The sequence below is a fragment of the Callorhinus ursinus genome, unplaced genomic scaffold (genome assembly GCF_003265705.2).
Source record: "Callorhinus ursinus isolate GAN/ISIS: 27379988/994484 unplaced genomic scaffold, GSC_fseal_2.0 scaffold101, whole genome shotgun sequence".
NCBI classification, from domain to species: Eukaryota; Metazoa; Chordata; class Mammalia; order Carnivora; family Otariidae; genus Callorhinus; species Callorhinus ursinus.
The window spans coordinates 115838-130637 of NW_027397163.1; the positions used below are offsets into that span (position 1 = coordinate 115838).

General features: G+C 55.0%; 3 protein-coding genes across 9 annotated transcripts in view; 2 read left to right on the top strand and 1 right to left on the bottom strand.

Moving 5' to 3' along the window:
- Positions 1-6: 6 nt before the first annotated feature.
- Positions 7-6936, top strand: TFPT (TCF3 fusion partner). Its single transcript, XM_025849044.1, has 5 exons — positions 7-297; positions 2919-2989; positions 6053-6122; positions 6213-6431; positions 6784-6936. Exons 1-5 carry the CDS (start codon positions 43-45, stop codon positions 6901-6903), a joined length of 735 nt encoding a protein of 244 aa, XP_025704829.1. The 5' UTR covers positions 7-42; the 3' UTR covers positions 6904-6936.
- A 43-nt stretch (positions 6937-6979) lies between these two features.
- Positions 6980-9513, bottom strand: NDUFA3 (NADH:ubiquinone oxidoreductase subunit A3). Of its 2 annotated transcripts, none has more exons than XM_025849045.2 (4): positions 9280-9513; positions 8996-9070; positions 7563-7640; positions 6980-7142 (listed from the first exon to the last, which is right to left on the bottom strand). In XM_025849045.2, the coding sequence occupies exons 1-4, from the start codon at positions 9287-9289 to the stop codon at positions 7051-7053; spliced, it is 255 nt and encodes an 84-aa protein (XP_025704830.1). In that variant the 5' UTR covers positions 9290-9513; the 3' UTR covers positions 6980-7050. The 2 variants fall into 2 exon arrangements, with proteins under 2 accessions (XP_025704830.1, XP_073745159.1); XM_073889058.1 differs by lacking the exon at positions 6980-7142 and adding an exon at positions 7151-7291 and having other exon boundaries at positions 9280-9406.
- A 609-nt stretch (positions 9514-10122) lies between these two features.
- OSCAR (osteoclast associated Ig-like receptor) overlaps positions 10123-14800 on the top strand; it is a 6769-nt gene continuing 2091 nt past the window's right edge. The window contains exons 1-4 of one of the 6 annotated variants that reach the window (XM_073889052.1): positions 10123-10253; positions 10940-10972; positions 13157-13498; positions 14415-14753. In XM_073889052.1, the coding sequence (XP_073745153.1) occupies positions 10217-10253; positions 10940-10972; positions 13157-13498; positions 14415-14753 (751 nt within the window). In that variant the 5' untranslated portion in view covers positions 10123-10216. The remainder of the gene's footprint in view (positions 10254-10939; positions 10973-13156; positions 13499-14414; positions 14754-14800) is intronic. The other 5 variants (XM_073889053.1, XM_073889055.1, XM_025848675.2 and 2 more) reach the window with 5 other exon arrangements.

Consider the following 14800-nt stretch of genomic DNA (forward strand, 5'->3'; position numbering starts at 1 on the left):
CCGAGGGTTCAGGGTCCCTGAACCCCCTGACCTTACAGGACCATGGCAGCTGTGGGCTTTGAAGAGTTCTCAGCGCCGCCAGGCTCGGAGTTGGCACTGCCTCCGCTGTTCGGTGGTCACATCTTGGAGAGCGAGCTGGAGACGGAAGTGGAGTTCGTCTCTGGAGGTCTGGGTGGCTCGGGGCTCCGGGAGCGAGATGAAGAAGAGGAGGCCGCCCGCGGCCAGCGGCGGCGCCAGCGGGAACTAAATCGTAGGAAGTACCAGGCGCTAGGGCGGCGCTGCCGGGAGATCGAGCAGGTAGGTGAGTGCGGATTCCCCCGTTTTGGGGCCCCCTGGCCAAAATTACCCATTTCCGGTCTCTGCCTGTCCACGTGCCAGCCTTCTTTACCTAGCTGAGTGAATCTTTCATTCATTTATTCGCTACCTGTTATGTGTCAGGCACCGTGTAAGGCTCCTGCAGAGCCGTGTGCTCTGTGAGCGGCCCTGACGAGCCAGATCGGCTCACTGATGTTTGTAGGTGCCCTTCATGTTCCGCACTGATCAGGCTTCTCAAGGCTCCCATACCCCTCACATCAGGCCCTCACGTCCTGTTCACTCTGCCGCTTGGGTCTCCCTTGGATCCTTCTGCTCTCCATCCCCATGGCTCCCGCCCCAGACGTGGTTTCTGTGGGCTGCATCACTGCATTGGCTTCCTGGGTGAGAATGAGGAGCGTGCAGTTGGCAGGGACCAGATCTTGAAAGGCCAGGAACAGCAGGGCATGAAGTTTGGGTTTAGTTTTGTTGTTTAAGTGAGGGGGCGCTGTTGGAAGGTTTCAGACGGGGGAGGGCCAGGGTCAGGGCTGGGTATTTGGAAGACTGAGCTTGGTGGTATTAGTCTCTTAGGCCTGCTGTAAGCGAGGACCACAAACTGGGCGCTAAGTAACAGAAATGTACTGTTACAGCTCTGTAGGCCGCGGGTGCAAGATCAGGCTGTCAGCAGGTGTCAGCAGGGCTGGTTCCTTCTGACCGCCGGGGGTAGGGGTGGGGGTGTGGAGAAAAATCTGCTACCTGCGTCTCTCCTTGCATCGGGTGGTTGCTGGTATTCATCCGTGTTCCCCGACTGGTGGATCTCTGCCTTCACCATCATGTGGCGTTCTCCCTGGGTGTGCCTGTCTGTGCCCCAATTTCCTCCTTGTCTGAGGACACGGGCCCACTCACTGACCTCATTTCACTTGATTACCCCTGTGAAGACCCTATGGGCAAAGAAGGTCCGTTCTGAGGTACTGGGAGTTAGGACTCCATGCCTTTAGGGGGGGACACCGTCCAACCCCTAACGGTGGTGTTGGGGCGTTGGGGACAATGGGAGGCTGGTGTCGTGGTCTGAGTTGGAGCAGGGGTCAGGAGACAGCAGGTGAAGAACAAGGACGGACGTTCAAGCCCTCTTCGGATATGAGGAGCGCATCAGGCTGCCTGGAGCAAGACAGATGTTTGCTTTGACAGATGTCGGAGAGGGCCACGTGGGAAGTGGGAGCAGGGACAGTGCTTGGAGCAGGTCAGCTCCGTGTATTAAAATGTACTCCCCAGCAGCTGCACCACCTGTGGCCAGCTGCTCCCAGGCAGCCAGTGACAGCTGGAACGTTCGCAGGACGCTGTCTGCCGCGTGGTCTTATATACGGATACGTGCACGGGTGTGATAGACAGTAGGGAGACAAATCAGATGTGATCCACACAAACCAGATGCTCTACGTCTTGTACTAGGTGACCGTTGGCTCCACCCCGTCCTAAGCTCACCCCGACCTACTTCCTTCCTCAACCACCCCTCTTATCTCTTGTCCCCTGGAGACTCCTCACGTGAATTCCACGATAGCAGTAATATTTCATCCCCGGCATCCTGTGTTCACAGGGCTTCCCAGTACACGGGCGGTGACATCAGAGCAACCGTGGTCATGTGGGAGCACCCACTGTGTGCCAGGCCTGCCCTGGGCTTTACACACAGGACATCTCAGGACGCCCTGCTGCCTCTACCCACCCCCGACTCCCTCAAATGGCAGCAGGGACCCCAAGCCCCGTTTGACACATGGATACCAGGGTCCAAAGGGACTACATCATTTGCTCAAATAGAGCTGGTATTTGAGTTTCTGTTTATTCCACCCCATCAGGAGTAGGTGGTGGTGTTATTCCTGTTTTACAAACGCAGGCTCAGAGAGGTTCTAGGTGACTCGCCCAAGGTCACACAGCTGAAAGGGGCACGCTGGGGTTTGAACCCAGGTCTTTCTGACCCGGGGCAGTACCTGCTCATTCATGACTCGGCCCACACACCTCTCTGCTGGACCTAAAGTAGCCACCGCCTGCCTAATCTCCAGCAAGTGGGCCTGCACGGTGTCCCCCCAGCACTTTACATGGCAGGAAGTCACGCATTCAGCAAATACTGATGGAGCACCGCCCCCGCACCCCTTCGCCAGTTTCTGCTCAAGGCATGGGGACCCAGGCACAACCTGTGTCCTTTGGAGCTTATGGTCTGGTAGGGGAGACAGCGAGCAGGAGAAGTGGATAGGCTAGAAGGTGATGGGGAGTGTTATAAGGGAAACTGAGGCAGAGAGGAGTGGCTGGGTGCACAGGGGGCACGGGAGGGGGTGTTGCAGTGTGGCAGGAGGTCAGGGTGGACTCCCTGAGCAGGTAAGCTCTGAGGTCAGACTTGAGGGCGGGAGCACTGCAGGCGTGTGGGAAGGCCCCCAGGACAAGAGGAGGCCAGCTGGGGCGCGGCGGGTGCGAGGGAGAGGAGCAGGAGGCGCCCGAGTAGGGAAGGAGTGGGTGCAGTAGGCCCGGGGGATGTGGGGCAGTCTGGTTGGCGCCCTGGGTCCCCGCCGGGGCTCCATTCACGTGCATGGAGTAAGTGAGTAGAGTCCAGGTGACCTGTGCCTTCTCCTGCCTCCCTGCAGGTGAATGAGCGGGTCCTGAACAGGCTCCATCAGGTGCAAAGGATAACACGGAGACTTCAGCAGGAGCGGAGGTAACCCCTTGCATGTCCCCCTGGGCCCTGGGCCTCTGCTGCCAGCTGCTGTTTCCACCACCTCTCGTGCTTCTTGGCTGCTTCCTGTCCACCCAGGCCTTGCGGGAAAGGCTGAGCAAGGGTGGGGAGGCAGGTGCGCTCCCTTTGAACGGGACGCACAGCAAAATAGCAGCTCAGAATGTAGAGTCACACGCTTGGTTTCAAGCAGTTTTGCTGTGTGACTCTCAGCAGGCGGCATCCCTCTCTGAGCCCATTTCCCGTCTCACTGAGGTGGCTAAAATCTTGTGGCTGCTGAGGATTGAACAGGAGCTCATGGATGAGCCCAGCCCAGAGCCTCCCGCCACGCACTGTGTCCCTGTGTCTGTGGAATGCGCTGTGACCCGGCCAGTCCTCAGCCCTGCACTCACCTGACCCACGGGACGCACCTGCCCTCAAGCACCTCCTTGGCGTCCAGGTCCCTCACTCACCTGCTTTCCCTGCCTCCTGGCCATTCCTCGCCCCAGTACCCTAGGGCTTGGCCCTGGGTCCCCCCATGTCCACACCTCCACTCTCCAGCACGGTAGCCGCAGGTGGCGATTTAACCCAAGACTTCGTTAAAATTAAAATTTAACATTAATCACAATAAATTTTAATTCACGGAAGTGAAATAGAAAACTCAGTTCCTCAGTTGCACTGGCCTCCATTCACGTGCTCGGCAGCCACCAGTGGTGATTTTTACCCAAACCAACTAAAATGAAATTAAAACTTCCATTCCTCAGTGGCGCTCACCGCACAGTCGCTCAGCACAGGTGGCAACTGACCTCGAAACAAAAAGGACCTCAAAAAGTCAGTTCCTCTGTGGCTGTCGCCATGTGGCAGGGGCTCCACGACAGCCACAGGTGTGGCCAGGACAGGACGTTTCTGTCCTCACAGAGGATTTTGTGTCCAGAACGTCACAGCACCATGGTCCTTTGAATCCTGTCTGCAGCTCTTTGAACTCTGTCCCCTTTGTCAGCCGCCTGCTGGACTGTGACTTCTGGTCACGTCACACGCAGGCAAAGCTAACCCTGACCTCGCCCCCTGCCCCTGCTCCGCTCCCCGTCAGAGAATGAACCCTCCCAGCGGCTTCTCTCTCTCTCACCTCCTCGCCTGATGCACCCTCAGAACAGACCCAGGATGCCAGCACCCTGGGCCAAGGGACTTGGCTCCTTGCCCAACGCCTGCCATGCTCGCCCTGGCCTCCCTGACCCTCCCGAGGCTCCTGCCACAACACTCTGGGTGAATCTTTTTTCCTGGTTGTACCATTAGCCAAGATTCTCTCTCACAGTAAAACCAAGAGAGTTTATGAAAGGGAAGACTGGCCTTTATGGTTAAAACGTTGAAAGTTCGGGAAGGGACCTGCATGTGCTAAGCTTCCCTTAACCATACAAATCAGGGTGATTGTTTTTTTTTGAACGGTCTATCTGGAGCTCAGCCCCGTGCTTCTCAGAGCGTGGCCCCTGGACCAGGAGTCTTGGTACCACCTGCGAACTTGCCAGAAATTCGGGGGGTGGCCAGGAGGTCTTCTAAAATGTAAGACATGCCACTGTGTAAAAACAGTATGGCACTTCCCCCAAGTTTAAAAACAATTACCATATGATCTAGCAACTCCATTTGTAGGTATATCCCCCAGAAGAGTTGAAAGCAGGGCCACTGACGGAGACGTGCCCGCCCATGATCATAACCGTATTCACAGCAGCCCAAACATGGAAGCATCCGAGCATCTCTCTGCGGATGGATGAACACGGTGTGGTCCACACGTAGGAGGACCATCCAGTCTTAAAAAGGATGGTACACCATGAATGGTGAAGACATGTGCTAAGTAAGCCAGTCACAGGACAAATCTTGTGTGACTCCACTCATGTGAGGACTTAAGTTCACAGAGACGGAGAGGAGAGTGGTGGTTGCTAGGGGCAGGGGAGTGGGGAGTCGTTTAATGGGGCCGTTTTACTTGGGGAAGATGCAGAGAGTCCTGGAGACAGATGGTGGTGATTGTTGCACAGCAGTGTGAATGGGCTTAATGCCACTGAGCTGGACATTTAAAATGGTTAAATTGGCAAATGGTATGTTATGTGTATCTCATCACAAATTTTTAAAAATTTTTTCAAAAGTAAAAAAAAAAAAAAAAGATAAAAGGTAAGACAAATCAAGTCACTTTGCTCCAAACCCCACATGGGGTCCCACCAGAGTCAGAGCCAGAATTCTCCTACAACAGCCAACAGGGCCCTGTGTCAGAGGGCCCATCACACTTTGCTCTACCAAGAACGCAGCACACATGCTGCTCCTGCCTCAGGGCCTTTACACTGGCTGTCCCTCCTTACAGATATGTTTTCCTGCCACTCCTTCACCTTCTCAGTGAGGCATCCCCCACCATCTTTTGAGGTCCCAGCGCGTCCTCCTTCCTGCTTTCCAGCTTATTCTGTTTTGTTGATTTGCTGATCGTCCCCCAAGTTCAGCAGGCTCGGGGGTTTTTGTGTGGTTCCCCGATGTAAGGCTAGCACTGAGAACGCGCGGTGCAGAGCAGGTGCACACACACACCTGGAAAGAGACTGCAGGTAAAGCGCTCCGCCCAGGTGCTGGCTGCCAGGTAGCATTCAGAGCTAAGAAAACCCCAAGGTTCTTAGAAGCAGGGACTGGGGGAGGCAGAGGAGGGAGCACCTGCAGGAGTGCTCTGCGCCCGTCTTTGTCTTGCCCTTCGGCGGTGGATGAGGACACCGGCTGACTCCAGGACGTACGCCGAGCACTAGGAGCTGCCCCTGCTAGCTGCAGTTTCACCCCCACGGCAGTGCGCCCGGTCAGTGTTGTCCTGTCCTGTCAACAGAGCAGGAAACAGGTGCAGAGAGGTCCCCTTGTCTGGCCCAGGGTCCCACCGGCTGCTCAAGTACTTGGCACCCAGGGCTCAGACTTGGGAGCTCCGAATCTTCTGGGTCTACGGGTCCAGGGCCACCTTGGCTTCAGAGCTGGGGCTGGGCTGTGGGGTACACCTTCCCCCACCACCAGACGCTGAGGTTGTGCCCCTCCCTGGTGGGCTCTCTCTCGACACAGGTTCCTCATGAGAGTGCTGGACACTTACGGTGACGACTACCGCACCAGCCAGCTCACCATCGTCCTGGAGGTGAGCGCGGCCTCCTGGGGGGCTGGGGCTGGGGGGTTGGGGGGCTGGGCACCAGGACAGAGTCTTCCCCTGCTGCCCCTTTACCCCCAGGACGAGGGCAGCCAGGGCACAGATGCTCCCACCCCCGGCAATGCCGAGAACGAGCCTCCAGAGAAAGAGGGGCTGTCCCCGCCCCGAAGGATGCCTGCACCCCCAGAGCCCAGCAGCCCGACCCCAGCTGAAGGGCCCAGTGGACGCAAGAGGCGGCGAGCACCCCGGGACGGACGCCGAGCGGGAGCTGTGCTGACTCCAGAGCTGGCCCCGGTGCAGGTGGGACCAGGGCTCCTGGGTCTGGCAACAGTGCTGTGGGGGCTCGCAGGCTCAGGGCTGGGGACGGCGCTGGGGACCGCTGGAGAAAGTTGGTGGGGCTGGAAGGGCTGGTGGGTAGGGAAGGAGAAAAAGCCGGAAAAAGCCAGGTGAGGGTTTGGGTGGAAAAGGAGAGAGACTTGGAGGAGGCTAGGGGGAGAAGGTTGGAGCAGAGGGGGGAGGGAGGGTCAGAGACCACGGGGGGAAGGGAAGGCGGGAGTGTTGGGGTTTTCGCCCAGGTGCACAGAGGAAGCTGTCTGAGGAGCCAGAACTGAGGCCGGTGGGCCTGCTCACACCGGCTCCTTCTCTCCCCCAGATTAAGGTCGAGGAAGACTTTGGCTTTGAAGCAGATGAGGCCCTGGACTCCAGTTGGGTTTCTCGGGGGCCAGACAGACTGCTGCCCTACCCCACCCTAGCCAGCCCCCCCTTTGACTGACCCCCACCCCAATAAACTGACCCCCAGAAACGCCTTGGCCACTGTCTACTGTTTCCACCTCTGATCACACACAAGCTCAGGTTCTGGGGTCACTCTTCGCATTTTATTGGCTCAGGGGAGGGGCCTCCTCCATGTCACCGGGGGTGCTCACAAGTTCTTCAGCCACTCCAAGCTTGGGCCCTGGGGGTCCTGGGGGTGGCTGGGCACGTCGGGCATGTTCCCATCATCTCGGAGGGGCACTGTGGGGCAGGAGGGTGGGCCACTGAGACCAGCAGATCTTGGGAGGTCCATAAAGTCTAGTTTGTCAGTTCATATTCAAAGAGGGAAGGGGGGCCCCAGGGGAGAGGTGAGAGAGGGGACACAGAACCAGAACCAGGGAGATAGAGACCTAAGAGGCACGGAGAAGCACAGAGACAGAACGATAAAAATCCAGAAAGGAATACAAATCTGGAACAACAAACTCAAAAGCGCAAAAACAGGAAATGAGTTTTAGGGCACACGGATTAGATCTCAGAAGAAAAAATAAAGTCCAGCCCAGGCTGCAGATTCTGACCCCTGCAGGGGAAAGACCTGCCCTCAGGCGATCATTCCTTCCCCAGCACAGGGAGGTTACCCCCGCCCCCACTCCTGCTGGGGCCAACCCTTTAGCTCCCACTCACCTGGATAGTTGTAGGGCGTGGCCTGGTTGATCATGGTGGCGTATTTGGTGAGGGGGCTGAGGGTGGGCAGAATTAGAGCTGTGGAGAGACAGGGGTGAGGCCCGTAGGAAGGTGGCTTTCAGGTCGGGGTGGGAGCGGAAGGCAGAAGCTGAACTTTGGCAAACTACGAGTCAAGTACATGGCAGGAGGGGAGCAGGGAGGTCCTACACCTCCAGGAGACCCCCTTGGCATTCTGGGATCCCCATTTATCAGCAGAAAGAGAGGGGGTGGGAGCCAGCAATTCAAGGAAACATGGGACCTGGAGGGCAGAGAGGAGGGAAGACATGGGGGTGGTCATGGAGTGAGTACATGAGTGTAGAGGTGGTCAGGGAGTACAGGGTGGTGGCGAGCGAGTGCAGTGTCTTGGGAATCTTCCAGAGGAATAATGAACTGTTACAAACTGAGGAAAGCAGGGGAGGGGAGGGAGGTTGTGAAAGGATCAGTTGCCCAGAAATTACAGTCCACCCAAGGGTGGGAGCCAGGAGTCTGGGGGGCAGGGGTAGGGGGTAAAAGCAATGTTCTAGGCCAGCACTGTCTGACAGAAATACATGAGCCACGTATTTGGTTTTACACTTCTAACAACCACATTAAAAATAAAGTTAAAAGATACAAATGAAGTGTTAAAATTATTTAACCTGGTGTCTTGGAAACATCATTTCAACATATAATCAACACAAAAGGAGCGGAGAATGACTTGTCATACTCTCTGCAATCCGGTGTGTACTTTACATTAGAGCAAAACGTGTACCAGCTCAATTCATGCGAGCTCCGTTTCAGGCGCTCAGTGGCCAGTGTGGCCCGTGGCTGCCCTAAGGGACAACTGCTCTAGAACCTCACCCGCGGCGTGTGGCCTACAGACCAGCAGTACTGACAAGATCCGGGGGCCCGGGAGATCTGCCCCATCCCAGGCCTATACAATGGCAGCCTGCATCTTAACAAGACCTCCCGCACATTAAAGCGGGAGCAGCCCTGTTCTAGAACAGAGACCGTCAACAGAACCCCTGAGGGATTTTCACAGGATAGCATTCCCCAGCCCCACCTCCACCCCACTCAGCTCCACACTGAACGTGGGGGGTGGGGGTGGGGGTGGGGGTGGGGCGGCCGAGGGTAAAAAGTGGGTAGGATTCGGACATTTTTGTTGCTCAGGTGTTTTTAGTGCACAGCCTGGGCTGCGGACCTCTCCTCTGGGGGACCGTGGACCTCCTGGGTAGGTGTGTACGGGGTGGGAAGAAGGGGGCTCATGAAGGGGTCATAATATTGGGGATGGGGTGGGCAAGGGGTCGTCGTGGGGGTGCCGACACAGGAGGGGACCACAGAGCGTTGAGGGGTACTGGAGCGCTCGTGGGGAGCGACGGGATCTTGGGGGCGAGCGGGGGTGATGCACGCTCACGCACCGAGGCCCCCGATGGTGAAGGACGCAACCAGCACCGGCTCCTTGGCCCAGGCATCCTTGAGGAAGGTGGCGAGTCCTGGAGGGGCGGGTGAGGAGGGTCATTCCTGCAGGGGACGCCCCCGGTGACCTCTAACCCTCTCGCGCCGCCCCCGCCCTGGAGGAGCCCTCCCCTCTCGTGACCTCGGCGTCCCCCTCCGGCCCGGACCCCTCCGCCTCCACGGAGACTCCGCCGTGCCTCAGCCCCGGCACCACCGGACCCCTCGCGCCCTTATCGCCCTCACTTACTCCCGGCCATCTTGGTCGCAGCGGAGGCGGTGGCTGCGGCAAGCACGCGGAGCACTCTGGGAGTTGTGGTCCCCGCGCCGGAGTCTCCGCGCTCTGAGCCTGCGCGTGCGCCCTGGCACGGCACTGCGGTCCAGGGCGGGGACGAGGACGCGGAGCGCTCTGGGAGTTGTGGTCTCCGCACGCGAGCCTCAGCCGTCTGAGTCCGCGCGTGCGTACTGGCGCAGAACAGCTGTTTTTGAAGCGGCCGTGAAAACGCAGGCGGCGCTGCAGAATTAAGTGCAAACCGGTCTCTTCACCTAGCAGTCAAAGCCTGAGGCGTACTCCCAGTCTTCCAGCTGCGACCCATCCAAGGCGGAATGCAGCAGTCTTCGTGTTAGAGTTTACTCATGAAAGCCCGTTTTACAGATGGAGAAACGGAGGCTGGGAGAGAACAAATGACAGCTATCATTTGAGGTCGCAGCTCAAAATCAGTTCGTCCTGGAAGCTTTACCTCTCGTCCCAGAAGGGTTAGGTGTCTTCTGTGGATTCTCTCAGTGCCATATGTGACCTCTAGGATAGATTTTTTTTTTTTTTTTTAACTCACCTGGTCGGCCTCTGTCTTTACATCAGACTGGCAGCTGCTCTAGGGCAGTAATGGGGTCTGAGTCCTCTCTGTGCCCCCAGAATAGCGCAGCACAGGGTCTGGCACATAATAGGTGCTAGTTTTTATTTTATTTTTTTTTAATTGGTGAACGCAACTGGTTATGACTGCCCCTTCTCCCAGGTTTTTCCACAGCACCATGGGGCTGTGACACAGTCACGCAGAGGCCCCCACTTCCCTCCTCCCTTCCTTAAACAGAGCTCTGGCTCTGGCTCTCTGACATTGCATTTCCTGAGAGGTGAGAGGGCACAGCTGAACCCTGGCTCCTGCTTCCGCTCCAGCCAAGATCTGCCCGCCATGGCTCTGGTGCTGATCCTCCAGCTGCTGACCCTCTGTGAGCCACCCCCACCCTCTTCTCCCTGGGTCCCAGGCTGGTTGGGGTGCAGAGACACAGGCTCTGGGGACCTGGACGCCCTGAGTAGAGAGGGGGAAAGGAAGAAGGCTAATGAGTCTCCCTGAGGGCAGGTGCAGGATGGTCAGGCAGCACGAGCTGAGTGTTCAGAATTCTAGACCAGAATAAGGGGACAGAATTAGATCCTTGGATCCTAACACAGAAGGACACGTGGGTCCTGAATTCCTGTTCCTGGACAAGGAGAGAGTGGGGGCAGGATTCTCTGGGTCTTGAGGCAGGAGGGTGCGGAGGACCCGAACTCCTGGGGATAGCAAGTGTAGAGTCCTAGATTCTGATGTGGGAAAAGGATGAAGCCAGAACACCTGGGTCTCTGGAAAGGAGGGAGCTGGGGATCCAGACTCCTGACCCCCGGGGAGGAGACATTGTGGGCTCAGATTATTGTCTCCTGGAAAAGGTGGAGTCCAAGGGTCTGATCACTGGGTGTAGAGGAAAGAGGGGGTTGTGAAGTAGGTGAGGATTAAGAGCCCCGAGTTATGGCTACTGAGAGAGGACATATGGGTGAGATTCCTGTTTCTCAGAGGAAGGATTTAGATGTCTGAGTTTGCAGTGAGGTAGGACTGGGAGAAGCCTAGGGCTTTGAAAAGACTTAGCTCCTCCACCTTCTACAGGGCCTCTGTGTCATGCAGACCTCACTTCAACTGGTGAGTAATATCTCCCATCCGTTCACCTATAAACTGCTGACAACCCATTTCCAACTATTCAGATTTTATTTTGGTGCTCAGACTCATTCCAGATTTCCAAATTTCCCTCCCTCTCCTCCCTTTTTTCATCTTTTCTGTCCCTCCCTCCTTCCTTTCTTTCCTTCACATCTTACTCCCTTTAGTGACCAGTGTAGGTGAGTGGTGAAGACCATGAACTTTGGAGCTAAAGAGACCTAAGCTGGAACCCCACTTTCACCATATTATTCATTTACAACTTTGAACAAAACGCTGCTTGCTACTCAGTTTCCTTCTCTGTGAAATGGGCTGTTGTGAGGATTTAATAAAATCATCCCTGGCTGGCTCAGTTGGTAGAGCATGCAACTGTTGATCTTGGGGTTGTGAGTTTGAGCTCCATGTTGGGTGTAGAGATTACTTTAAAAAATAAGATAAAAGTATTTTTTAAAAAATGAATTAAAAAATCACATGTGTAAAACCCTTGACTCAAAGCTTGGCATAGTGCAGGGCTCAAGAAATAGGACCTCAGGCAATGCCAAATTAACTCCCCCATTTGGAAGCCCATTTCCCCAAGAGTAGGATCCTCCACCCTGAGACAGCCTTGAGTTTCTTTCCAGGTTTTCCAGTTGGTGAGATCTCTTTCTCTCAGACCTCCCTCATGATACTACAACTTCAAATAAGAATCGCCCGGGGCGCCTGGGTGGCTCAGTTGGTTAAGAATCGCCCGGAAAACCACTGATACCTTAACTATCAATTTATTTTAAATTATTATTTTTAAATGATAAAGCTAACATATATTCATGGTTTAAAAAATGATTCCCAAAGGACACATAACCTCCCTCTTTCCCTTCCTCATCTTCCTTAAGTAAGCTCTGAATCCTTACAAAAAGTTTCCATGCATTCAGACACATACATGTATTTATATACTTCTTTGTTGTCTTGCCAAGGCAAAATTGATATTTCATGACTCACACTGTTCTGCATCTTACATTTTTTCACTTTACAATCTCTCTTGGAGGTGTTTCCATATTATTATAACGAACTCTACATTTTTTTAACTGCTATTTAACATTTGCCATTGTATGGTTGGATTCTAGTTTGTTTGGCCCTCTTGATGTATATTTAGGTTGTTTCCAGTGTCCTCCCCCAGCCCCACCCTAATCAATGCTTCAGTGAGTACTCCAATGTGAGCTTTTTGTGCCCATGTATGTACAGTTGTCTAGGGTGAAACTGTGGAATTATTAGGGCATGCCCTTTGTGTAGTTTGATAGAAAGGGATGAACTGCCTTCTCAAAAGGTGCACTCAAGTGTATCTAACTACCTGTTTCACCATATCTTCACCCAAACAGAATATAAACCATTGTTTTAATTTTTGACAACCTGATAGGCAAAAAAATCTTACTGTTGTTTTCATTTTTTTTATAATGATTACCAGTAACGTTAAGCAACTTACCCCCTCCCCATGTGTTTTCATCCATTGGACTTCCTCTTCTGTGCACTACCTGATTCATATGTCTTGTCCAGTTTTCAACTGGGCTGGGTTTAGGATTTCTTTCTATACTCCTAATCTGTGTGATTAATGAATAAGTCCTTTCTGCCAGTGCTATAGCTTTTTTCTAGCTCCATCTGTCTATTCTCATACACAACTTTAAAATCTTGCAGTCATCAGATTAGTTAACCTTGTCTCTTCTGAATTTTTTGTTTTACCTTTTAAGATAGCTTTCTCTACCCCCAAGACAAATATACTTTCCTATATTTTCTTCTAATACTTTTACAGTAAAACAAAACAAAACAAAACAATGTAGGTCTTTAATTAACCTGGAATTGGTTTTGGGGCATTTGGTCTGGAATTTGGTCTGAGGTTTTTTGTTTTTTGTTTTTTTTTACCCAAATCAATAGCAAGTTCTGGCAACCACTGAAATATGTTGACTTTGTTACAAATAGTCTGAAGAGCAATTTAAAATTACAGATTTCTGGGACCCAATCCCTTGACGTTATGTTTAAAAACCACGGAGTAAAGCTCAAGAGTTGCTCTGCTACTCTAATTTGCAACTAGTCTTGACAATCTTTGACTGGGGTCCGGCATCTCCCCTATTTTACAAGCAGGAAACTAAGGATGAGAAAGAGGCAGGGATTGCCCCAGGTGATTCTCTCCCCACCCCATCTCAGGCTCCCAGGAATCCCAGGGCCCCAACAACCCTGTGTTTTCAGTCCCCCCAGCCTTGTACCCCAAGCCATGGCTGGGGGCTCAGCCTGCTGCAGTTGCAACCCCTGGGGCCAACGTGACTTTGAGGTGCCGGGCACCTCAACCTGCCTGGAGGTTTGCAATCTTCAAGTCTGGAGAGATCACCCCTGTGCTGTATCGGGATGTGTCCATGGAGCTGGCAGAGTTCTTCCTAGAGGGGGTGACCCCAGCCCAAGGGGGCAGTTACCACTGCTGCTACCGGAATCCAGGCTGGAATCTGGGTGTCTGGTCCCACCCCAGTGATACGCTGGAACTGCTGGTGACAGGTGAGGTCCTGGGGCGGGGGGGGGGGGGGGAGAAGGGACTTTGGGGTGTGATGAGGGAGAGAGAAGGAGGGACAGAGAAATACAGGGAGAGAGATACTGAAAGAGACATAGAGAGACAGGCTTGTACAATGACCCAGAGCAAAAAGAGCTACATGGGGAGAGAAAGAGAACCAGAGAAACTGAGGTGATTCTTAACCAGGGACGATTGTGCCCCCCAGGTGAACTTTCTGGTAATATCTGGGGACATTTTTGGTTGTCACTGCTACTAGAGATGCTGCAAAACATCCGGCAATGCACAGGACAGCCCCCATCCTCACCCCATACAACAAAGAATTGTCCAGATTTATCCAAAATGTCACCAGTGAGGTTAGGAAACCTTGGGAGAAACCCAGAAACACCAGATGAAACAATTCCGGAGACGCTGCCTCCGAGATCCAGGGTAGTGAAACGCACAGGACAGGGAGATTAAAACAGGGAGGCGGAAAGAGAATTTTAGTGAGGTTCAGGCCAAGAGAGAAAAGGGGACGTCCAGGGGGAGAGAGGCAGAGACACAGAGAAAGGTGCACTTGGGGACGAAGACATAGGCGGGCGGAGCCAGGCACAAGGATGCAAAGGGCACAGAGACCGACACGGAGGCAGAGAAACTGTGGGAGACACTGGCAGAGATAGAGAGAGACGGGGGGGCGGGGGGAGAGAAGTGCAGAGAGAAGTGGAGGCTGGGGGGCCAGTGGACCGGGGAGAGGGACTGAGGGCGGGAGGGGGGGAGAGGGAGGTGGGGGAGGTGGAGGGGGGGAGAGGGAGGGATGGAGGGGGAGGGGGGAGGGATGGAGGGGGAGGGGGGGCGGGAGGGAAGAGGGGCGAAGGTCCGGGGGCGCAAGGCCGCGCCAGCGCTCGTCCGGGTCCGTGTTCCTCGCAGACCAGCTGCCGCCCCCTTCGCTGGTGGCACTGCCCGGGCCGGTGGTGGCGCCCAACGCCAACGTGAGCCTGCGCTGCGCCGGCCGCCTGCGGGGCATGAGCTTCGCGCTGTACCGCGTGGGCGTAGCGGCCCCGCTGCAGTACCGCGACTCGACCGAGCCCTGGGCCGACTTCCCGCTGCCCGGCGCCAGCGCTCCTGGCACCTACAGCTGCTACTACCACACGCCGTCCTCCCCGTACGTGCTGTCGCTGCGCAGCGAGCCGCTGGTCATCAGCGCCGACGGTGAGGGCGATGCGCCCGCCCAGCCCCTGCTCCCCAGCCCGGGGGTCCGTGCCCCCGGTTCCTCCCTGCTCCCCAGCCCGGGTGTCCGCGCCCCCGGTTCCTCC

Coding starts and splice junctions, on each gene's coding strand:
- NDUFA3 (XM_025849045.2), bottom strand. Junction 7,641..8,995: donor CTTCACCATCGGGGGCCTCG/GTGCGTGAGCGT, acceptor GTCTCTCCACAG/CTCTAATTCTGCCCACCCTC. Junction 7,143..7,562: donor CACGCCCTACAACTATCCAG/GTGAGTGGGAGC, acceptor CCTGCCCCACAG/TGCCCCTCCGAGATGATGGG.
- TFPT (XM_025849044.1), top strand. CDS start 43: ATGGCAGCTGTGGGCTTTGAAGAGTTCTCAGCGCCGCCAGGCTCGGAG. Junction 298..2,918: donor GCTGCCGGGAGATCGAGCAG/GTAGGTGAGTGC, acceptor GCCTCCCTGCAG/GTGAATGAGCGGGTCCTGAA. Junction 6,432..6,783: donor CAGAGCTGGCCCCGGTGCAG/GTGGGACCAGGG, acceptor TCTCTCCCCCAG/ATTAAGGTCGAGGAAGACTT.